The sequence below is a fragment of the Topomyia yanbarensis genome, chromosome 2 (genome assembly GCF_030247195.1).
Source record: "Topomyia yanbarensis strain Yona2022 chromosome 2, ASM3024719v1, whole genome shotgun sequence".
Classification (NCBI taxonomy): Eukaryota; Metazoa; Arthropoda; class Insecta; order Diptera; family Culicidae; genus Topomyia; species Topomyia yanbarensis.
The window spans coordinates 40865667-40892371 of NC_080671.1; the positions used below are offsets into that span (position 1 = coordinate 40865667).

The 26705-nt window shown below is 35.8% G+C and overlaps 1 protein-coding gene across 2 annotated transcripts in view; it reads right to left on the reverse strand.

The window, feature by feature from the left end:
- LOC131683369 (neuronal acetylcholine receptor subunit alpha-7-like) overlaps positions 1-26705 on the reverse strand; it is a 372960-nt gene that overhangs the window by 22432 nt on the left and 323823 nt on the right. For both annotated transcript variants that reach the window (XM_058965291.1, XM_058965292.1), the window contains one exon: positions 11885-12030. In XM_058965291.1, the coding sequence (XP_058821274.1) occupies positions 11885-12030 (146 nt within the window). The remainder of the gene's footprint in view (positions 1-11884; positions 12031-26705) is intronic.

Here is a 26705-nt window from a genome sequence, read left to right on the forward strand (position 1 = left end):
ATTTTGCATAATTTGTGCGATATGGAGTTGTTGAGAATATGCTTCGGTTTCGTAGCTGTCGAGAAGGTGCATAAAAGTTCAATTTGGATAAAATTTCGGCTGAATCAATACGATGCGAGACGATATTATTAATGAACGAAAGCATTGCAAATTCACGACGTTCCTTCAATGTTTGTATATTGATAAGCATGCAGCGTGCTTCATAAGATGGCAAAGGAAATGCTATCCAACCTAGTTTACGAAGGGCAAATAATATGAATTGTTTTTGTACAGATTCTATTCTTTCTTCATGTGTGCTTGAAAAAGGGCACCAAACGATGCTGCAATATTCCAATATCGACCTAACATAAGCAATATATAATGTTTTGATTGTATACGGATCTACAAAATGATAACTAAAGCGTTTTATAAAACTGAGCATGTTGTTAGCTTTGTGAATAATTGTGTTATAATGATCAATAAAATTTAACTTGGAATCTAATATAACGCCTAAATCCCTAATTCTTTCACATTTTGCTACAGTCTGTCTTCCTAAGGTAATCACAACATTCGATGTTTGTCGTTTTCGACTAAAAGTGATTGAATTGCATTTTTTCACGTTTAGCTGTAGGAGGCTTTTTTGACACCACGTGTGGAAAACTAGAATTTCGTTTTGGAATGTATCAATATCCTCGGCATTTCTTATCTCCAAGTAAAGTTTCATGTCATCGGCATAGATTAGTACTTTCAGTTTTTTGAGAAGGAAGGAAATATCGTTCACATATAAAATAAACAATAGAGGTCCTAAATGAGAGCCTTGTGGAACTCCTGAGGTGACTTCAATTGGATTAGATTGCTTTCCTTTGAATTTGATTATTTGCTGGCGGTTGGATAGATATGATTCTAACCACGTACGCAGCTCAGGCTCAATTCCCATCTTTTTTAATTTATAAAGTAACATTGGGATGTCGATTCGATCAAATGCTTTACTAAAGTCTGTGTAAAGTGCTTCCACGTAGTTTCCATTGTCCATTGCAATCAGTGAATAGTTAATAAATTCTAGTAAATTTGTTGAGGTCGAACGACCTTTGAAGAAGCCATGTTGGAGGTTAGTAATTCTGTTTTTTATTTGAAGAAATATTTTTTCGTTAATGATTGATTCAAAAAGTTTCGGAATGCTGGAGATTATGGCTATTCCACGATAATTGCGAACGTCAGATTTTTTCCCAGATTTATATATAGGTACTAAGAAAGAACTCTTCCATGTTTTGGGAAACTCTCCAGATTGTAAAGACATATTAAAGAGCCAGAACAATGGAGTTGTAAGCTCGGTTGCTAGGTTTTTCATAAATAATGGTGGAATTCCATCAGGGCCAGCACCTTTTGATGAATCCAAATGGTTTAGAGCATTGAAAATGTCCTCCACTATGACATGACTGACGCCAATATCCATAGGAAAATCTGGAAGAAAAGCAAAATAATCGCGATCGCGGTCTTGTTCAGAAAAAGTTGTATATATTTCTTGGAAGAATGTTGCAAATAGGTTGCAGATTTCTTTCGGGCTATTATGTACGTTGTCATCCAAGTGCATTGTTGATGGGAAATTATCTGATTTTAATTTAGTTTTGACGTAGTTAAAAAAATTCTTTGGACTGGATTTAATCTGCTGTTCAGTTTTGGAGTTGTAATCCGCAAGTGCAGAATCTATGGCAATATTTAGTTTATCGCAAATGTCGAGATATTGTTCCAAGTGCTCGTTATTTTGATTTTTCTTGTATAGCTTGTGGGCTTTTTGTTTCCTATTTTTCAGATTTTTAATTTGCCTATTGTACCAAATAGGATGCTTCGAGCTACCGTGTCGTCTTTTCTTCTTAATGGGCACCTCTTCATGAATAATTTCGAAAATTATTTTGTAAAATACGTCCAGGGCGGTTTCAATATTCGCTTCATTCCTAAGAGTATTTTGCCAGTCGACATTACCTACCTTCCGTCTGATATTGTCATAATTAGCTTTATGGTATTCAAAGACTTCCTCAAAGTCATAGACGTTGGGTTCTTGATTTTTATGGATGAACAAAGAAAATTCAATAGCAGTATGAAAAGCTTCATTTTTCCACAAAGGAGCCAAAGATTCAGATACACAGAAATCATCCTGAGTGTTTGTAAATAAAAGGTCAAGATAGCAATTCTGTTGATTTTTTACATGATTAATTTGATTTAATCCTATGCTAGCAGTTTTGTCAAAGATGAAATTCAATGTTTCGTTTTCTCCTACGACTGGGATTAGAATATTTTCATTTTCAGAATCCGGAATAAAATCGGCATTGCGCTGGTTAAAGTCTCCGTAAATGTGAACTTTGACCTCGACCGGAAGTTCAAATAAAATTTGTTCAGCAATTTTGAAAAAGGCTTCATACGATGATATATTAGCATGCTCTGGTGGGAAATATACAGAGGCAAAAACATGTATTTCACCTGAAATGTTCGCTTTAACCCACACATGTTCAAATTCTTTAAACTTCACTGTGGGAAGAATTTCAGAATTAAATTGAGCCGAAACGCCTATAAGAACTCCTCCACCAGACTTCTTTTGAAATACTAAAAGATTTCGGTCGTCTCTGAATACGTTAAAGCCACTACCAAAAATTTCCTCACTTTTTATGCTATCGTTCCAACTTGTTTCAGTGCCTAAAATAACAGAATAAGAGGAGCTCAATACATTACTATAGATTTTGCTCATTTTAGATGCGCTCTGCATACGATTAAAATTTTGACAATATATCAAAATTTCTGAAAGCGTTTCTGATAAAGTTAATGGCAATTTGTCATACTTAGAAATATCATGCAAAACTATTGATCCGTTTTCATCCGTAACCGGTTCGTCATGGTCTGCCTCTGAAGAGTGCGTTAGGTTGGACGAAAACACGAATGCTCACAGGAACAAGCTGAACAGCGCTGAGAAAAGGAATTCGTCAGGACAGGGGTTACAAACCTATCTGGTGCGAAAGTTGAGTTAAATTGATGTACAACCGGGTATGGATTCAGTGTTTCACCACGTTGAAACCTGATACCACGCTGATTTTCAAACGGAGGCCTAGAGAATTGCACCCTTGCCGCCGCAAGTAGATCCTTATCCCGGGGAAGAGAGTTGCCAGCTGTTGGACGACCGCATTGCGTATTGTTGTTGTTGTTGCGATTATTGCTGCTATTGTTGTTTCGATTGTTGTTACGATTATTATTGCTATTGTTGTTGCTATTATTGTTGTCATTGAGGTTATAGTTATAATAACTGCTTCTGGATATCTGATGTTTATTTGTCTCATTAGTATTACGGCTACGTTGGTGTCTGTTTTTATTGCGATCATTTATTACCCGATGCAACTGCTTTTTATTAGCTTTTCTTCGTGCCATCTTTTGCTGTTGAATTCTATGCTGATTACGTGTGTCGTACTCCGTCCAGTCAGAGCGCCACACTTTCTTCGAACCCAAAAAGCGCCACCCTTCAGTGGCTTCGGCAGTGGAACGGTGACCTGAGTCACCCGATTTTGTTGATTGGGCATTTAATTCGTCCATCAAGCTGGGGCCCGCTGGTGGCAAACAAGCATCGCGTATACTGCTATCCAAAGTGTTAATTGAGCCGGCAAGAGATTGTACTTCTTTGAGAATGTCACTGCCAACTGAATTTGTTATAATTTTCACTTCGTCTAAAACTTCACGTGTAGGACGCGATTCACTCAGGTAGTGTTCATTACAATGAGCTGCCATATCTATGGTAAGGGTGCTCAAGTTCTGAACTTCGCTGCAGATTTTTTTCAATTCTCTGGTCAAATCGGCAGTGAGATCATTTACATACTCTTCAATGTGTTTTTTTGTGGATCCCATAGATATGTTGAATAGTGATGTGATATGGTTTTTCAGCGTGACCAGCTCATCGGCCTTATTAAAAGAATTACTGTCAATGGCCTGCGATAGTGCCGATACAGCATTTGCCACTTGCGACGATGTGTTTATGTTCACATTCGCCACTGATTCTTTAAGCTGCAGCTCAACATTTTCGAATAAGTCAACAATTGAATTGAACTTTTTTATGTCGGCTGCTATTTGTAAGTTGCAGTCCGTTTGCGTAGTTATAGATTCAAATAATTTTTCCTGTTGGTACAGCACTTTTCGTGTGTCTATGCCTACCTTTAGATTATGCTGGCAATCTGCACACAGGGGAATCATGAAGTGCGAGATAAATTCTTCTTGATTTCGCTGGACTCCTACACAAGCTGCGTGATAACATTTTCTGCAGAATTCACACTGCCACAAGAAACGATCGTCGCTGATATTACAAGATGTCACACTGCAGCTCATTATGATAACCGTTGTTTAATAGGATTGAACACACGCGCGACGGTAGAAAGATAAATAAATAACAATTAACTGCGGACCGTAAAAACACGTCTATACACAAAGGCGTTCGATTATCTTGGAGCAAGAAGTTCCCGGTAAAATTGACCAGGGCTTTGTAAGGAGCATAAACTTCGGAAAAGATTTCCCAATTGATTTTGTCATAATTGCCAAAGGGACAAAGAAAGTTTCGTTTTTACAACGGATAATGACATTTATGCGAGATGGTTGGCCGAAAAAGTTGGAAAAGTAATTCAGGGATGTCTTTGCCAATAAAAATGATTTGGAACTTTTTGACGGATGCATATTGCATCAAAACAGGGTGGTTATTCCACAACAAATGCAGAACGAAATACTTAAGCTTTTACACGCCAACCATGCAGGAATAGTTCAGATGAAACATTTGGCAAGAACATAAGTGTACTGGTTTGGGATAAATAAGGATATTGAAAAGTATGTTGCTACTTGTGAAGTATGCGGTAGTATGGTAGTAGTGCCAAAAACAAAAAAATTGTCTCATTGGATACCTACTACAAGACCTTTTAGTCGAATTCATATTGACTTCTTCTATTTTTCTCACCACACTTTTTTATTGATAGTAGATTCTTACTCAAAGTGGTTGGAGGTAGAATGGATGAAGAAGGGCACAGATTGTGGAAAAGTATTGAAGAAATTAGTAGTTTACTTTGCAAGATTCGGGTTACCAGATGTTTTGGTATCGGACGGTGGTCCTCCATTCAATTCTTTTTTATTTGTAACTTTCCTTGAAAAACAGGGGATTAAAGTTCTAAAGAGTCCTCCCTATAACCCACCCAGCAATGGACAAGCTGAAAGGTTGGTAAGAACCACTAAAGATGTTTTAAAGAAGTTTTTATTGGAACCAGAATTTGTTGATATTTGTTTGGAGGATCAGATTAATTTGTTTTTAATGAACTATAGAAATAATATAGTGACAAGTCACGGGCAATTCCCCTGTGAGAAAGTTTTTTGTTATAAGCCAAAGACTATGTTGGATTTGGTAAATCCAAAAAAATCATATAAAAACCTTTTGATGGTACCAAATACCCCAGGTGATGAAACAAACGAAGCAGATTCGCTAAATAAAAATAAACAATCAAATGATTGGATAAACAATCCAAGGGGATTTGGTATGGTACAAAAATCATAACATACATATACCAAATAAATGGGTTAAAGCTATTTACTTAAAACGATTCTCTGTAAACACCCTTCAGATAAGTGTTGGAAACGCAACAACGATGGCGCACAGCTTAGACGGTGGCAAAAAGAGGAACAGCAGCCGCGGCCAAACATAACGATAAAGCCCGGCGTTCGAGATTCTAGAGACGAGATACAAGCTGGATAGAGCACTGATAAGGAGCCTTTCAGGGGATTCCCTGAGACTCAGGCGAAGGCCGGAATTAGGAAACGAGACGCGTCTTCGGCGAAATTGCCGGTCGTGTGCCTGAGGCGTTCTGAAAGGGTTCGCGTTCGAAAAGTGTATCCCGACTATAATTATTAGATTTCTTTGATTTTCTGATATATTTAATTATTAATGATTTGATTTGTATAAATATTGAATTGTATCCTTACATTAATTACTTTAAAAGGGTAACGACTGATGTGTCCACCTATACGCGTACTCAAAAAAGTGCGCCCATCTATATTGTAAATAGTACATATAAATTGATAACGCTAGGTAACACCATCGAATGGTGTAGGTTGTAGTAGACTGGTAAATAAATAAAATTGTCACTTCTATCTGAACTGTACTTGTGAACGGATCATTTTCATATTTACTGCTATTTGAGAAAGCATCATCTTTACAAATCCGACCAATATACGCGAATGACTTTTACCTCAATTTTTAATATCGCCCATTGCTTGTCTATCAGACGAAACTGGGAACAATTTGGTGGATTCAGACTTTTTGGGATGATCTGTATTCCATTGCCGTTGAAACATTGTCGCATATTTTTGCTACAATGACGACTAGGTAGATCTGACCAAAACATAACTAGACCATCATGAGAATTAACTAAGGGTGAAATATGTTGCTTATGGCACCTCTTTGTTAAAACTTCCATGTTCGTAATTCACAAGAATGCTGGATTTCTTGTCACAGGAGCAGATCCCTTGCCAAACTATAATTTATTTTCGTGAAAACTTGAATCTACCAGGAGACTTGCTGCACGCAGAAGCCTAGTATAATTTGTGAACTACACGCTTTGATTGAAATTGGCTTTCCCATATGATTCATCGTCGATCAAGACGCATCGGCTGAGCTTCATCAGCACCTGGTCGTACACCATACGGGTTCGGATTCTGACCGCCGTTTTTTTGTTTCAGATTTCGATCGGATTGTCTATTTTATTGGGAGCCAACAGTACAGCGGTTAGCATTCAGTTTTTCCCCAAAGCATTATCAAAGATGATGGGATCAGCCTCGATTTTCCGAATGACCTTGGGTTGGCATTCACCAATCTCTTAGAATAATTCGATTAATCCAGTAATGTTACGCAAAGAGTGATAATAGTATCTCAAGCCTGAACGTAATCCACTAGAGCTAAAAATAGATAACGAGAAATATTTGGTCGATCAAAGTGACGAATTGCTTATAGGAGGTATGTCGGGTCGATGAGTCCATTAGTAGGTACTGAGGCTGTGGCGGTAATCACGATACTGTTCGGAATCTATGATGACATCGTCATTCAACGTCTGCCTTGGATTCATGTGAGCTGTTTGAAAAGTTTTTCGCTTCAGTTTTTGCCTGTAAATACTGCCTCAGCCATTGAAGCTGAAGCTGCTTCGATTGATGTTCCTGAAAACTCCGTGGACTTCAGTACATTTTTAATCACTCCCGATATGATTGTTGTCGCTGTGAACAAGTTTAAAAAATCGTACTCAATGGGGCCGGACGGCATTCTAGCAGTCATTTATAGTCACTGTTTTGCTTCTTTAGCCGACATTTTTAACAAATCTTTTGAACAAGGCAAATTTCCTTTGATCTGGAAACAGTCGTTTACGATTCCTGTTTACAAGAGCTGTGATCGTCGGAATATTATAAACTACGTGGCATAACTAGCCTATCTGTAGCATCCAAGATATTTGAAATTATGGTAAGCTTTAGAAAAATTACATTTCCACCGATTAACATGGGTTAATGCCCCGACGATCCGTACGTACAAACCTTCTAGATTTCATACCAATTTACATCATGCAGATGGAAGAAAAGGCACAAATCGATGTAGTGTACACACGCTTAAAAGCTGCATTTGACCGAATTGACCACCGAATATTATTAACAGAAATGTCACGGCTCGGTGCGTCACGGAATTTTATTAAATGGCTGAATTCTTTCATGAGTGACAGGATCCTACGTGTGCAGCTTGGCTCTTGTGTTTCCTCTCAATTTACGAACAAATCTGGAGTTCCTCAAGGCAGCAACATGGGACCCCTACTGTTTGTATTTTTCTTCGACGATGCTGCTTGATTTGGTGTGCAAACTGGTTTACGCCGATGATTTGAAATTTTTCTTCGTAGTCCGATCTATCGACGACTGCATCCGTTTTCAAAAGCTTCGAGATACATTCGTAGAAACTGGCTATTTATTAGCATTGCAAAATGCCAAGTTGTAACTTTTCACCGCATATTCAGTCCGATATGTTACGACTACCAAATCGATTGGCAAAGGCTCACTAGAGTTCATCGCATCAGCGACCTCGGCGTTTTATTGGATACAAACTTAACATTCAGTCAGCATCGCTCAGCTTTAATCCCTAAAGCAACCCGACAACTCGGGCTCATTTCTAAAATCGGCCGGGATCTCAAGGATCCGCATAGTATGAAGATTGAAGGCGTTATATTGTTCGCTGGATCGCCGACTACTTAAAAATGCTTCTTTGATTTGGAGTCCTCAACAGCTTACATGGAACTTACGGATTGAATGGGTGTAGGAGAGGTTTGTCCGACTCGCACTACGAGACCTTCCATGGTGGAATCATCTAGACCTTCCACCGTATCCTGCTCGATTTCGCCTGATCAGTATCGACACACTGGAAAACTACTCAACGCCAGGGCCGGCGTTACACTTTTAGCACGAGTGGGTTGTAAGCATAGGATGAGGGTAATAGAATAGGGATTTCTCTCATTTTCGCAATACACACGCTTACATTAAATCGTTTGCAGTGTGTTAGTGTAAATGAAGTTGTTGTGCATCATACGTGGCAGATTTCAAATTTATGAAAATGTCCCAAATTTCTAGTGGGTAATTACCCACTCAGTTATTGTCAAGTACACATACTACCCACGCTATCCACCGGCCCTGCTCAACGTTGAATTTGACTCCCCGAAGATCCTGTCCCTTCTTGATTTTCGTGCCTCGAAACGTTCTTTAGCCGCATCGGACTTACTACAAACTATTTTGCACCGTACAATGTTCGGATTCAACGAACCGATAACCGCATGTATTCAAACATTCTCCACGGTTGGGGATCTGTTCGAGTTTGGCGAACCATTGCACAAGTTCGTACAGAAAGTTTTATGACTGGACTCCTCGTGGTCCGATTTATTTGCTGTCGGATGAATTATTTTAACAAATAAATAAATAAATAAATAAATAAATAAATAAATAAATAAATAAATAAATAAATAAATAAATAAATAAATAAATAAATAAATAAATAAATAAATAAATAAATAAATAAATAAATAAATCAATAAATAAATAAATAAATAAATAAATCAATCAATAAATCGCAGTTCCTCGACGGCGGAGTGGTTAACGCACCCATCTAGAGACTAGGAGATCGCAGGTTCGATTCCTGCTTGAGGACATATCTTTTCTCAGTGCGTCACCGTGAATTTTCACCGTTCCGGTCATTCTTTCTCTGTCTAATGAAATTCCCCTAGTAATTGTCCTTCTACGTCGACACAAATATTTTCTTTCGCCATACAATCTTTTAGCAAAGCATACATACATAACGACGACTAGCGTTAGCGAATTGAATGCATACATACAAAGCTGTAGAATGTACATATTCAGTTAAAGTTAGTCTCCTTTAAAAATACTTTTTGCTTTGAGAAAAATAACATAACAAGGTTTGGAATGATTAACATTCAAACAAGATTGTTCAAAATGGTTTTGTTTAGGTTGGGTTTTTCGAGAAATATTAGAAAAAATAAATTCCACACTGGTAAGTGGATTTTTTTATGAAAAATCTGCTCAAAATCAATAATTTATCCCTTGAATTATAAATGCAAAATAATACATAGAACAATAAATAATAACTTTGTCCAGCTTTTTGGCCTAGTTACTCCATACTGCGGTGGTGATGAAGAAATTTGTGACAACTTGTGACATCCCTAGTAGCAATTAAAGTTTTATGGCGCTCTTGAAACCCTTCTTAAAACTAATAATTTCTTTGTAGTGTGCTATAAAACCAGAATTGCTACTTGGGATAAGGGAGGCCCATTTCTCATTCGCAATTTTTATGTTACGTAAGTTATGTAATTGAGGAATTCCACGAACATCCATCCGAAAATAATTTAAATCTTGACCGACCACCTTAGATTCCTATGAAACTTTACACGTTTCATCGTCATGGAAGCATAAACATTTTCCACAATCAGTAAAATTCTTTTGATTCAAGAGCAACTTTTCAAAAGGGCGTAAAGATTTCTACGTGCATTAATTCAAATTTTTTTGTTCGATTACTGTATACTGCAAAACTTTCAAAGAACGAGTTTCAGAGAATGAATATTTATGTACGAAAAAAATATGCACTGAAAAAAATGTTGTGTAATTTTTGACAAAAAAAAATTTGTATTAAAAATTTAAATTGTAAAAAAAAACATTTTTTATAATTTTTTATAGGTTGTCAACTAAAACTTCAAGAGAAAAAAAATATTTTGAATGTTATTGTATGATGGAGAACTTATCGGTAAAAAAGTTTTTCTAACAATAACTTTATTCGTGTTTTTAAATTTCATACTAATAGACATACAAAACTGTAATTTTATTACAGAATATAATTCTAAGTCTCATTTTAAATCAAAATGTATTTAACAAAAATCTTCCAAATTGCGATAGTTTTCGAAATATTGGGAATTTTGTTCCAACAAAATCAGTTAATTCGTGTGATTATACCCTTTTTAAAAGTTATTCGCGTTACCCAATCATAAAATGTAAAAAATCTAATGTTTATCGTTTTAAAGACGTAAAAGAAACTTTTTCAGTGTATTTGGATCATGGAGAAGCTTTCAATAAAAAAGTTTTCCTAACAACAACTTTTGACATATTTTTATAATTCATACTATTTGCAGTCAAAAATACAATTTTCTTTTTGAATATGATACTAAGCGCTATTTTAAATCAAAATGCTACGGCAAAAATTTCCTGAAATGTAGTAGTTCTCGAGATATTTCAAATTTTGTTTTAACAGCATAATTCTTTTGTTTTATTACGACCTTTTCAGAAGTTATTCGCGTTTCTCCATCAACAATAATAAGATTTTCAAAAGGCCCATAACATTTCCGGTAACTTTCTCTTTAACATCAAGATGATATTGTAAACCATTTTTAAAAGGATATAATCACACGAATTAACTGATTTTATTGCAGCAAAATTCCAAATATCTCGAAAACTAAAAAACATGTATAAAGTCATTGTTAAAAAAACTTTTTTGCCGATAAGTTCTCCATCATACAATCACATTCAAAATATCTTTTTTCCCTTTAGGTTTTTGTTTCTAAAATATAAAAAATTGGAAAAAATGGGTTTTTTGCAATTTAAATTTTTAACACAAATTTTTATTTTTGAGAAAAATTACACAACATTTTTTAGTGTATATTTTTTTCGTACTTAAATATTCATTCCCTGAAACTCTTTCTCAGAAAGTTTCGCTGTATAAAATACAGTAATCGCACAAAAAATTTTTTGAAATTAATCCACGTGGAAATGTTTACGCCCTTTTGAAAAATTGCTCTTGTATCAAAATATTGCAAATGTGAGAGAAAATAATGAAGATTCATAAACCGAACACAACTTTGAAGTTTCGTTCGAATCGACGATGGTTATATTTTGTGGTCGGCCGGTTTCTCATGGAAACCCTCGTTTCTTATGAATTGAGACCACTGAGCGATGCGCGTGGTGGAGGCAGACGGTTATCCACACTGTTCGTACATTAGGGTTTGGTGGAGGCGCGTTGTCGCTCAACGTTTTCGGAGTCCGTACTCCAGATATCAGTTGGACAAAGTCGATATAGAATTTTTAGCTAAAAATTCGAGTAGCCTTTGCACAATCGAAATACGGGACTTCACACTCGCTTAACTAATTAAAATTACATTAAAATTATATATTACAGCTCTACTTGACTCAAATTGTTTTTGCCTCCTCCGAAGCAGAATCCTGGTTACGGACCTTAAGTATATGGTCAGATAAGCAGAGAATTTTATTCTAAAATCCTAGTTACATCAACACGTCACCAGAAGAAAAAAATAAATGAAAACCTTACCTTTCCTTCAGTTCGACGTCCTGTATGTGCGTTTTCCGATCAGAACTATCCGAGGTTGGCGTAGGCGGGTATTCCATCGACAAGTTTCTACCCGGTCGACTCATCCTTAAAATACATGGCAGCCAATATAAAAAGATGATTCTAACCTGTGGATTGAGAAGTGAGAAGCAAAATGTAACAGATTATTACTCGTTCCAATGCTCAGTAATATCGATTCATACGGTGGAATTAACCATTCGCTTCGAGTCTTGTAATTTATTCAACTATAAATCAATAATCAATATCGCATTAAACAAACACCACAACCGTGTAATCTGTCGAAAACCACTCACACATCATTCCACTCAGCATCGCTGCAGCTGCCGGCTGTCACACAGGAAAAATCTGATCAATTTAGTCTTCTCAACTCAGTGTACCCCAGTACACCAACCACCACCCACCCTAATGGGTAGTGAAGTGTGACAGACTCGCAGAAAGCGTTGGTTTGGAAGAAAAAAAACCATAATGTGCCAAATTTGACACTGCTATGAACGAATCAGTGCACTGATGAAAGTACAAATCTAATTACGTGTTGGTATAGGTAGGGGAACTGCGGGTTAACCCGGCACTCTGACATATATTACTAGTACCATTAATTTAAACTTTTTTTTATTTCGATCATAGAGGTTTTAATGTAAGAGTCATTCAATTCTTTTTTCAGGTTAAAAATCACTTTTTGAAAAAAAATTTAACATTATGTGCGCGGATGGGAATCGAACCCAGGTAGCTGCGCACAAAGCATCGATAGCATATAGGTATTAGGTACAGTAGGATTCCGTTTTTGGCAACAATTTTATTTTTTTCAGTTGCCAAAACCGGAACCGTGCCTAAAATGGAACCTTTTTTTAAACTTTAGATTTTCAATTTATGTTTTCAGAAATGTTTCAAAGATTTTTAATCATATGTTAAATGGAATGAGATGAAAGAAAAAATAAGTAAATTCAATTTTATTCATGTTTTTATCAAATTCAGACGTCGTATGGTGGGGTAGAATGCTACTTTCGACGCTCAAAACCTCTAGCACCTCGGGTATATATCATGGAGGATTAGTGTCTTTAGAAAAGTATCTTAGATGGAAATGATAATTATTTTGACAACTTTGGTTTTGATCTAGATAAGTAGAAACTGATCTAGATCAGTTCTATCTTGTGACAGAAGTGTTCTATCAAAAAGCTTTCTTCGGCAAAGTTGTTTGTTTGATATTTTTAACACATGTGCTGAAGACATTTATACTTTATAACTTATGTAGATGACGCTACATAACATTTAAAAAATTACTTGAGAAAATGAATTTTTACATTTTTTTATGAAAAATATATCTAGAAATAAATGTTTTATTCCTAAATCTTCGCAAAAAATGCAGTAATAAAAAAAGCTTCAAAGTGTGATAAATGTTATCATGACATTCGCTCCTGGGATTGTTATCTTTTCTTTCGTGAATATTAATGAACAATTTTGCTAAAAAACATAGCTCTTTTAAAAAATACATAAATTTTGTTCTCTATAACTAACCAATCGTCGATCTTCCAATTAGAATTGGTAGATTGAAAATCAAATTGCAATGTTTGAAGATAGTAAGGTTTAAAGAAAACCTGTATAAATCACTTGCAACTATCCAAACAAAAGGGATTGAAACATCATTGCTACTGTGAAAATGTGCTCTAAAAAAATTCCAAAAATCTCTAGAACGCATTTGCGAGAAATTAACACATCAAAAGATAATATAAGCAACCCTATTTTTCAAGTGCCACCCTTCTTTAAATCTTTAAAAAAAATCATAACAGATTAGCCATTGAAGATAGCCTTGTTTATTTAGCAAACTTGCTTCAATTTATTTGTGTTATTATATTGTAGGGAATTTCGCATGTAAAATTCACACATCTAAACAGTCGATACTTTGAACACCTCAACCACAAGGACCACCCTAATTCCATTCATTTGAAAAAAGTCGCCAAAAAAAACTAACAAATGTTCCAAAGCTAAACCAAACTATTTGGGGGCCATCAGTTTTGTATTCCCAAATACGTCATTGGGACGCACCATGGTGAGCCTTCGATATGTACTGAAAATTTAGTGCCAAGTTTTGTATTGATGTCGTAATAATCCAAAGAGAAAGAGGCTCGCAATGTTACTAAGGTTCTATTGAAAATTTTCTCCAGAACTAGTCTTATTATGCAGTGTAGCGCATTCCTCTTTACTTGACTCTTAAAGTGCTCTGGGTCTTACTATAAAAATTGATAATTCTATACTTATTGTGATCATTAAACGCATCACGCATAGTGTACAATATTGTTAACCCTTAAATGCATAACACTGTTTCAAAACAACATTGCGAAAAACATCTCAAAATTATCACAGTAATGAATTGAAACTATGAGACAATTTTATCAAAATTTTAAAAAAATGATTTGCCCCTTTGAGGGTTAATATGACTTCCATGTTTGGAAATAAAGTCAAATGTGATGTCAAATGATATAAAAAAATATTCATTGCACAGTTTTAAAAGACTTATTATGTACAACAAGAATGTTGCCAAAAACGGAACCCATATGTTGCCAAAATCGGAGTGTGCCAAAATGGGAACATACCAAAAACGGAACGTGCCAAAAACGGAATCTTACTGTACATCAAATATCAAAAAATACACAAAGCATGCGAAGGCAAAGCTGGTGAGCGCTTAGATGTTATATATAGTTGAAATCTGTCAAGGTTTTAACAGCACAAAAATTTTGAAATTCAAACGGGAATTAGAAAAAAAAAAAAAAGTGTGGTATTGAAGTAACATTGACAGTCGTTGCGTAAGATCGACACTGTTTAGATGGTTGGGTTCATTTTAGATTAAACTGAGAATGTTTGTGATATTTCTATTGCACTATTGTCACTTAGTAATAACAGAAATTCAGGCTGGCAAAAATATTGAAAGTGAACTAGATGAATCGCAAAACGAAACGAAAAATCAGCATGTAGCATGATTTTCTAAAATGGTATAGAAGAACAATTTGTATCGACTGTCGTGCGATAAACAATATTTAATCACGGAACTAGGGATTCGAATACTCTTATTCTTGTTACACTAGGAAATTGAAGAAAATATATATTTGCATCACACACACTGAAAAAATTATATCTTGTTAAGAACCATCTAAATAAGGTTTATGCACAGAGCATAAAATTTTAGTAGCTTTATAGCATTTTATAAAAATGATTGCGCTTAAGGTGTCGAGCTCACCCCCAGTTCCCCTACATGTAAAACAATTTTAATTGCTCATTTTATTACGGTTCATCCAACCGATGGGGCCTGATAACTGAAAAACATTACGCGCGATTGGCAGAGACACCCATCGTGAGCAATGGCAGGTTTGGTCCCCAAATCGTCAGGGCCGGTGGTTTACCGCATTGATTGATGGCTTAAATATGTGCCAACAACTTTCGCGAACGTATGGCATGTTGAAACCAGAGTTTTCACGTTCAATTATTTCGCCACATTTGTTGCGATTGTTTGAATCGTTAGTGTGCAAAATTTCTGAATTGATATTCACGTAATGTATCTTAAAGTCGTCAAATTTGAATACGACGTTTAAGTAAGTAAGCGTATATGAAAGTAACACCAACGATTTGTAATCTATAATTACCATTATAGTGTACTAGATGTGAGAGCTAACCAGGCTCACCTAATAACAACATTAGTTCATCGGTGATTAATTATATCAGTTTAAACCATATCAGCAAGCAACAAGAATTTCGTAATCAATCATCGAACATTTAACATCAAAGCCCCCAAGGCGGAGATCACCCTCAATTCACACCATAGCTCACGGCCATCAGCAATTGCTATAAAGTTTCAACTTTCCGCCATCAGATTAGCAAACCAACAAACACCCTTAGAAACCGGCACACCATCACCACCGACCTGTTTGCGCTAGACTGGGTAAGGGTGTGCAAAATATCATCAATTTTCCGTGTGGTGTCGAGCTTGAAATCTGATCGAAGCAGGCTGGTGAATACCATGTAGCGTATTGGTACCTAGTACTCGTCCGCAGCTATTCTCCGCACGGATGAGTAAATGTCCTCATCAAATATGAATCGATGCTTCAGTTTAGTGTATCACGTCGAGTGCGATACCCGCGTGCGTAAATTAATCGAATTGTGCTGTTCTCCAGCTTTCCCTATACCTTTCCGGGGAGCAACAGTCGTAGAGTTTAAAGAATAATTCAGCATCCTTTTCTGATTTTACCTTTAATGTTTGATGTATCTTTTGATAAATGTTGCATTTTGCGAACTAGTGCTGATATTTATTTTTGGTTCATTGAGGCACTCATTCATAAATAACTGATATCAGTTTTCGTATTTACTCGTATACTAAAAGCCGAGGTAAAACCGAGATCATAAGCGTAGAAATTTATATTTGCTTAATATTTTTTCATAAGATTGTTATGGAATTTGCGTTTCGACTTCGTCTCGTCAGAATCCAACACTAATTTAGTTACAGGTCTAAGCTTGGGCTAGGGAATCGCTCAGAAACACAATTAGTATTTTCGTTTTTTGAGCCAGCAATCAACCCGACGCTAGCGTAGTCACTGTCACTAAGTTAGTGTCGGATTCTGATGACACGAAGTCGAAACGCAAATTCCATAACTAATTTAGTTACAGGTTTTGGCCTCTTACTGCGCAAATGTGGCTTTAAACAATTTTCTCCTTAGTGGAAGAAAAATAATTTTCACCTAAATTTTTCTCCACTAAGGACAATTAGTGGCGTTACAATTCCACTGACATTAAAAATTCCGTGAAAAACAGTTTGCGATTATACTGAATACACTGAAGTAAAAGAGGGGACAGCCAAAATTGGTTCAACATGATTCATGTTGATTATGTTCTTTATAAATGGTCAAAATATATTTCATTTTCGGGTTCAGTGATTATGCGAATTTTCCAGCTTTACGTTTCACAATTTCCAGCAGGTTTATTAGCGCTGAAGTGTTCCCTTTGTAGGATGCCGCTCGCAAATTTCCTTGAATTCTATTTCACTTAGAGCTATTTTCTGAGTTTTCTTGCTGTAACGATTATCCAATATTTTTCAATTTAGCGCAACTTTTGAAGAATTTCTGTTCTTGGAAACGATTTGCAAGTTATTGGGGGTATTCCATTCCTTCCCCGGAGTGACAGAAATATGGATCTGACTGCACGGAACAACTATGTTTCTTCGAAAAAGGAAACAAAAACTTTTGCAAACTTCTCTTAACATCTTGATTGGCGGTGCCAGTTGTCACGAAAATTTTTGCATTTATACCCCACATGTGCAAATTGTTTGCGAAACATGTATTTTTTAAGAAACCTCGACAACTTCTGCTTCATTCGTTCGTTTACCATTCCGGATAAGTCATTCTTTTCACTCCGTGCAGTGTAATAGTGTAGTGCTAATCCGCTGTCATGGTTATCTTGGGCATTCTTTGACTCGTCGAGGTATCGGCATTTTTTTCCTTCTTTTGTGTTTTACGCGTTTATCGTTATCGGCCAGTAGAGCAGTGAAGCAGCAGTGTTTCTTTCTAATAAGCCATCTGGATACAGTTATATATATATATATATATATATATATATATATATATATATATATATATATATATATATATATATATATATGTATATATATATATATATATATATATATATATATATATATATATATATATATATATATATATATATATATATATATATATATATATATATATATATATATATATATATATATATATATATATATATATATATATATATATATATATATATATATATATATATATATATATATATATATATATATATATATATGTATATATATATATATATATATATATATATATATATATATATATAAGTTAAGTACTGCTGCGTCTCCAATACCAGTCTGCACTGGGCAATAGGCCCGCGAAAAAATGATTTCCCCTGATAACGATTTTTTTAATGCAAAATGGAGGTAGAAATAAAATCACCTTCCCAACTGAAATTGTACCCACTCTCGCAACCGGGCCATTAATGTCCTTCTTTCGGACCAAAGACAAGGAGTGTTTGAATCAATTGAAGATTTCTCATTCTTCTGATAAGCTTGGTGGTAAATAGTTTGAAGCAGGCAAATAATATTGCTGGCTACGGGCCTTTTACGAAAGAGTATAAGGTAGGGGACTGTGGGGAGTTGTGAACACCGTCAATTCCCGCTAAGCTATAAATGAAAAAAATGTGGTAACTATTTTTAAATGTTTCCTGTCATAGCGCTACTTTCTTATTAACAAGTGTTTCATTAACTCATGTTCTTCGTGTTCAGGTAACTAACGAATAAATACACCAAACAAGAAGTTTTTTTACACAACTGTATGTGTAGTATGTGGAGTCCCGTTATGTAGCTGATTTCAAAGCAAATTAGTGCCAAACATTCCTTAAGCAATTGGCTTTCATTGACAAAAAATTGGATGAAACTTTAGTGTTTCGATGGAGATACGTATTTTTCGAAGATATGTAAAGTGGGGAATTGTGAACCATCATTAGTGGGAAGTTGTAAACTATACATTTCAGTGGTTTTTTTCAAAACTGAACACTATCATAATTTCAAAATCAGGGATGACTCATACATATTATGATATAAAAAGGTTAAATTTTATGCGAAGAACAGGATTCTACCACAATTTTAATCTCGCCGTGCCGCAACCGCGAATTCAGGTGACTTTGCGCGAATCATTTTGTCACCTACGCATGCGAATCAGATCACTTTTCCATCTCATGTTTAGTTGTAAAATATCTTAAAATTTATCTTCTATAGCCCTAATCAAAAAAAAAAACAAAAAAAAAATCATTTATTCTACATTTTGCGATGGTTCACAACTCTCCAAACTAAAACCAAACTAAAAAATGCCGATTCCACGCATTTCACGCATTCTGCCATATCTCAAGGAATATCACGATTATTTTAAATTTCTTCAGCCTGTGGATGTATTAAGGTGTCCTTTACAAATACCATGTAAAATTTCGAAAATCGACCAATGTTTATGGTAGTTATGCCCCGAAAACCAAACTATGTTCACTCCCCACCGTCCCCTATATGTACTAACGAATCGGATTGAATGTGATGGGGTAGTCTCCGATCCTAGTTGGAATTACGCGGATCTGCTAACACATGAGGCTGGCTATTTTAAAGACCCCATGTTCCAGCCAGGGAAGTTATGGAAGTGCAACCGTTTACATTTCCCGATCAAAAAACCATATCAAGAATATATCAAAATTATTGCTCGATTTGATATTTGTATCATATGACGATATCATTTATATTTATATATATATATATATATATATATATATATATATATATATATATATATATATATATATATATATATATATATATATATATATATATATATATATATATATATATATATATATATATATATATATATATATATATATATATATATATATATATATATATATATATATGTGTGTGTGTGTGTCATTGGAACGAATTAAGATTAAACTAAAATTATATCATGCTTTGATTTGTCAATAATGATATCAAATAATATATCATACATATTTATATCAACCATATCGTGTCTTTTCGACATAGTAAGGACAACAAAATAATATATTTCCAAGACAGCTTGGCGAAGCTATAACGATTCCACCTGGGATGGATCCTTTCAAGAACTGGCACTAAAATGCATTACTGGTGGTCTTGTCTTCTCATAGGTTGGAATGTTACTCGCAGATTACAGATCACAACAGAGAAGAGCCGCGAAGCAGCAAGTATCTTTAAAGATGTAATTAGACAAGTTTCGGGATACGACAAGCCGAAAGAGCAACACTTGGTAAACCCTGAAGAATGGAAGCAAAACCTACATAAACTGCAGGTATATTATTAAAGAAGAGGCCTTCAGAAATAAATGAGCAAATTACCAAAGTGCGCTGAGCTAACTGCGAGTTCTAACAAGTACCTGCGATGATAATAAAAATTATAAAATTATTAACACAGCGAAATTAAATGACATTTTTGGAGAAACTTGTACTAATGCGAAAAATAAATATTATCTTTCACGAGAAATTATTTACTTTATTAATTAAAAAGATTGGTTTTAGTGATACAATTCTGATGTTTTCAAATATATTTACTGCTCTCATTTAGACATAAAATATCTTGCATATACGACTATGTGATATAATTATTTTATCAATCCAAGATACAACCACAATACTTTGTACCAGTGTTTCAAATAAACCACACATTTCACACCAAGGAGCCTGTTTCCAAAGGAGCGGTGGAAACCAATCATTGTTATGCACGTTTCTGGGAGTGAGTATAACAATCAAAGCAATCCAAGTGGGTTTTGACTCTTAGGTTTTCACTCCTGGTTTTGGCTCCTCCTGTCCACTCCGGTTTGTGATTCTTGTTCTGTCGCCTCTTATAGATCGAATTTAATTACAAACTTTGATAACAGGTCTTCAAAATTTGTATGTTTAATTCCTCAATTATCCCAGCAGAAGGTACAGGGTGCGCCAGCTGGATGTATCCTTTTTCAACATTGAACAACTCCGCCATTTTTAGCCGTTTTCACAAGTAACCAAGTCTTTTTAGGATATTTTATACCATTTATTATAAGCCAGGTTTAGAAAACAACGTTGATTAAATCACCACCCCCATTTTGATACATAAAAAGCAGCTCTTTTGCGGCCATTTTGCATGACATTGGACAGCATTTTGGGCATAATCGCAGCAATTTCAGCTCGTATATTAGCTTTGAGTTCGTCAAGATACTTAGGTTTGCTAGAATACACTTTACTTTTCAAGTAACCCTACAGAAAAAATTAAAGGGTTGTGTACAGGACACGACCACGGTGACATTAAAAATGTAGCTTTTTTCAAGAGCGTGCAAATGAATTTTATCTATCACACATATCGACTCACGCTCTTGTTCACTCGCCTGTTTTCATATGTTACAATTTGCTATATACCCTCCCCATCAAAACATAATTTATTGAAGGTGTTTTAACGGTAATCTATTAATTAATCAAGTATCTCACTAGGTGATTGGCATTATTTGGCTGATCCATCTAGTAAAAATAGGCTGGTCTGTCCAGAAAATATATTCAAAAGAAAAGTTCCATATTGAGAGCTGCGATGAGGAAACCCACGCCCGCCAACGGAAATATACAGATTCTCCATGAAATATGAAATATCATTTTCCATTTAAATTTTCAATAATGTACTAAAGAACTTAAGTAAACAATCGTAAGTTTAAGTATTTCTTGATCGATTAGTGGTGGAAAAAATGTAATTATTTGATAAATTACATTGTTATGCAACGTTCGCACTACCAGTTAAAACGGGCATTTATGCTATCTTGGCGACATTTTTCTTGTTGCTAATTATTAAAACGTGTTATAACTCTGTAGTGCAAACATTGTATTATTAAACCAATTCTGCAGCGTTTTATGTTATATAGGTGTTTTAAGTGGTAATAGGACTGACATAATTATATTTCAGTACAGCGGTTTGTTTCATAATTTAAAACAGATTCATTTTAAAATTTAAATTAGTATACCCTACCGTTCTATTTGTTGTATACTTTAAAACGCAATTAGAACTGTGTTTTAAATACATATGGTAGGACAGATATTCTGACTGGATAAACAATTTTAAGTCCAGTAACGCTTAAGACATGGCTTGAATTTGAATCGAAAAAGAACACCCGCTTAAACTGCTGCTGGGACGGTAAGTTCTGTTTTAAAATTTTCCGTTGTGTGCAGTACGAAACAAAAGTGTTTGAAATTAGAAAACAAAAATTTCTGCTGGGAATGTGATTGTTTCCGATGCAATTACACTCAGATTTTTCACGCAGGGAATACAGGCCGTGTAAATGAAAACCGCGTAAATTTAAAAATCCGCGTAAAAAAACCTGAGTGTACTCTCCTATATAAAATACTACGCTGCTGAACAGTGCAATAACTACAGAAGCACGTTGTCAGATGCCTTACTGATACCTTACCTACGCAGCTACAAAGCGCCGTAAACATGGATTAACAAGTTACAACGCACATGTAGGGTGATGAGCCTATTTTCACCATACTAAGCAAGGTGCCTCAATAATTCGGCAATTTCTTGCCTTACAATCAATGGAATGCGTAAAAATTGACATCAACCGCTTTGCTTCGTTGTTAAGAACCAATATAACAACACAAATGCGTTGAAAACAGTACAATTCTCGTGTTTGAGCACAATGAAAACTCGAATCGAGTGCCCCTATTGTTGCGCTACCATTTGACTCAATGCGCTGAACAAAGATGGCAGACACTGCTCTAACCAACGGCTTCAAATGGGTAGGGTGATAATAGAAACATGGCGCAAATAGGCTCATCACCCTATGTATAAAAATAAATATATATTTTTCAAACGCAACACTCTTAAGCAGCACACACCGTATTGAATTAAATCCAAACCACCCCGCCCACCCACTTTGCAAATCATTCTGTGACAGGTGCTGGTACCCGAAAAATCTGCACGCGGCCACCGCTGCCGAAAATACATAGCGTCTACCGCTTATTGTAGTGCCCAGACGCTGCAGCCATGATCTTACCCGTTCGACATAAGAACAAAAACTGATTCAAACGGGTACGCGTCACCTCTATTTATAAACTAACCGTATACGGTTTAGTCACTTAGGTGCGAATGTGTGCAAATGCCAACGTTACCGAAAATCGATAGCGCTTATTGCATCGTCCGGAGACGATGTTGCTCATATGGGATAAGAGCAACAACTGATTTAAACGGACATGCGTCGCTTCTATTTATGACTTTTCGTGTGTGATTGAGCGACTAAGGTGCCCTCTAATGACGGCTGTGTCTGAGAAATCTGCCTCACGAATGGTAATTTTTCCGTTTTTCGTGAACTTTTTAATTTTATCAATTTCCAAAAGTCTACTTTTATTGGGGAGATATTAAATTATTACCAATATTTAAGTTAGGTGTTTCTGAATCGGTTGGTGTATGAATGATTAAAATCCATTTAGTAATATTGGAGTTATAAGCGTGCAAACCTTACATAGTTTCGTTACATGGGAGATAGTTTAGATTTTAGAACCTAGCCCCAGATAGTGGAGTAAGACATTTTTAATGTCAAAAGTCGGGCACCGTTAAATCCGGAGAACAAGGAGGCCATTCCAAATCACCATTTTTTGAGACAGAGCATTCTGGGAATTTGCTCTGCAAGAACTTGATTGCGGTGTGGCAAGATGCCCCGTCTTGTTGAAAATAGAAGTTTTGCAGACCTTTTTTCTGCATTTGTGGACAGACAAAGTGCGCCAAAATCCAGCGGTAGCGTGCGTTGTCGATAATCTCTCCCTCTTTAAAAAATAAGGACCAATGATTGTTTTGGCGCACACTCCGGCCCAAACAGTTACTTTCTGGTCGTGCAGTGGCGTTTGATGTATGACGTGTGGATTCTGTGTCCCCCAAATTCGACAATTTACTCCGCCGGAAAGGGTGAAGTGAGCCTGCCATATTTTTGCGATAAGCACGCAGTTTTCACTATTGAACGATCGTTTTTAGGGTTGCCACCTCTCCGGGTTTGACCTGGAGACTCCGGTTCTCGGGAGCGATCTACGGGTCTCCGGGTTTTACATCAATTTGTCCGGGTTTGGTGGGAAGAAGCATAGGTTGAATTTTTTTGAAATTAATTGATTCTTTACTAAATATTTAAAAAGTCTAAGTTAACTATTACTCTAGTTCAGATTTATTTTGCCCGACTAACCTTTTGTTTCAAGGTGGCGAAGATGAGTTCACCAAATATTAATAATTTCTTTCACAAAGCAATGAAAATGAAAAACAAATAAAATTACTACAAATTAACCTTCCGGCAGTCGCGCTCTGAAAATCTAGCGAAATCGTCTTAGGGTACCAGCGGCTGCTCGTTCGGTAGGCCATATGCGCGACTTTCGGAGGGTTAAGGAAAGCAATATTTCGTCATGTGCTACAATTGAAATGTTGCATTCCACTAAATCATTCAAAATGGTGTAAAAAAGTTTTTTTGTTGCAATTTTTCCAAATAATTTCACTCATAGTGGTGCTTATCACCAGCTGCACTAAGGTCTAGCAGATTTGTTCTAATCCAACTGACTAGGTCAACATCAAACGAGTTCTTCCGGTGTTGTTGCTACTCCGGCAGCGATCCTTAACTGGGCTAGGGAGGTGAGTTTTGCCCCTTTGTTGTGAAATGAAAATTTATTGGTGATGAATAACCGACACCACATAGTGTGATGCCGCAGCTCTGCCTCCTTTGCTCTTCTTTTCCTGTTAGTTGTGGAGGAGAGCAATGCTCGTTCAATTTATCCTCTACAGTGAGAAAGGTGGTGCTTTTGTATTCTTGGCACTTAGTCGGGAAAGTGAAATACTACACCACATTAAACCGATAAAACCGTTCTCAACCGTTAAAAAATTACAGCTTTACTTTAACGTAGTAATTAAAAGCGATTAAAATGCCGAGCAATTGCTTTGATTCCAATTTCTGTCTCGTTCCACTCAAAATCCACCCCCCCCCCCCCTCAGTGAAAATCTCCGGGTCAAAGCCTCTCCAGAGGTGGCAACCCTAATCGTTTTCAATGTAAAGCGCTACGATTTCAGCGCGTTCTTTTGGTGTAAATCGACTTATACCCAAAATGGTTTCAGAATTTTTTTTATCTGTCAAAATCGACTGGAAAATGGCGGAGTTGTTCAATGTTGAAATAGGATACATCGAGATGGCGCACCTCGTATATATTGAAGCAAGTCATTTGTTTTCAATTTAATTTTCTTTAACAAATATATATTTCTAACAATAATCACGGGCAAACATATCTCAAATCTGCTGTAAAAATGTTTCTGCTGAAGTGATGAAATCCAAAAGTTCAAATGCATAGTGGAAGGATGCAAAACAGGTGTACTATTTATTACTGTAATGGCCTAAGCCTAGCCTAGTACGCTAACCATTAAATGCTGATCTTCGAGGTCTATCGAAAAGAAGCTTTCGTCATGAACTGTCCCAAGGATCTGTTTTCCTTTTGTGCTTGATAAAAAATTCAAAGAGAATAGTGAAAGAGACGCAGAGTGAAAATCAGTCAAAACGGCAACACTCCCTTTACGATGATTTCAACACTAGAATTTGGCAACCGTTTCCAAAGGCAGCACTTTAAATGACTCCTATTATATTTTGAAAACAAACCTTTTGTCGATCGTTGAATTTGTTTATCAAACGATGTGCATTTCGAAACAAAGAGATGAAATAATTCTAAAACTTGTTTTTACTCATACATAGACTCTAGAATGCACCTTACAATCACGATTGCACTAAATTCTGACGAAAATTCAAATTTTTTTTTGATAGATTTACAATACTTATCTCCTCCAACTCAGGCATGAGTAATGTTTATTTACATTGCACGATTGGTCTGCTCAATAAGGTATTTTTGGCTTCACACTATTCGTCTCTTTTCCTATTCTCTTTGAAAAAATTGAAAAGCTAAATTCGATACAGATCTTTCATTAGGGCCTAAATCGCAATGTACTCAAATGGAGAAAAATCAGTTTCAATATTCGGCGAAGGTTTTCTAAATGTAGTTTTTATTGTAGGTATAAATTACTTTATGACCGTGTTTTTCCGGAAGCATTTTTCGTTAAACCTTATGACAATATAACAAAGAATTTAATTCCTATGTGCTTTTAGTGGGTAGAAACTAAAAAAATGCTTACGCCCAATTTGCATCCCAGTCGTGATTTCGCCCTTCAGCAACCACCATTTGCGGAAGGGCTAAACCGTGTACATAATTTTCAGAAGGGCGCGGTAAATGGGCTAAACTGACTCTGTCTTGCTGGGTAGGGCTGGGTAAATGGGCGAGCTTGACAGTATACCTTTTAATAGGGCTCAGCAAATGGGCGCATAGAAACCCAATGTAAAAGAAAGGGCGCGTGAATCTTTTCTTCAAATTTCATGAAAATATCGAAATATTCGAATGTTTATGTGCAACAACTATCGAGTAGACATGATCATTAGACCTCTCCACATTTTGAAAAAGTTTTGAAATATGCATCGGTCAGCTCAAATTCTTGTTCTAGGTGTGAATTTAAGAACTTTCGCCAAAAATGGCTTAATTTGGAAATGATTTAGAGGTGTCTCCAATCAAAAATCGTGTTTTTGATATGTTTCCATAGGAAGACCACTTACACTCTGATTTAATAGGCTCTACAAGCCCACACATCGTCCAAGGTTGTTCCTTAGACATATCTTAACATGTTTTAACAGGTGAACATAGCTCTAATCGCAATAGAAAAATTGTTAATTGGATTTTTATATAGAAAAGAATACCAAAACCAAGAAAAAATACTACTAATTTTCCTTGGTTTTGAAATACTTTTCTATATGAAAATCCAGTTAACAAATTTTCTATTGCGATTAGAGCTATGTTCACCTGTTAAAACATGTTAAGATATGTCTAAGGAACAACCTTGGACGATGTGTGGGCTTGTAGAGCCTATTAAATCAGAGTGTAAGTGGTCTTCCTATGGAAACATATCAAAAACACGATTTTTGATTGGAGACACCTCTAAATCATTTCCAAATTAAGCCATTTTTGGCGAAAGTTCTTAAATTCACACCTAGAACAAGAATTTGAGCTGACCGATGCATATTTCAAAACTTTTTCAAAATGTGGAGAGGTCTAATGATCATAGTAGATATTGCTTATCATTTATATAACAGAATCGCCGTTT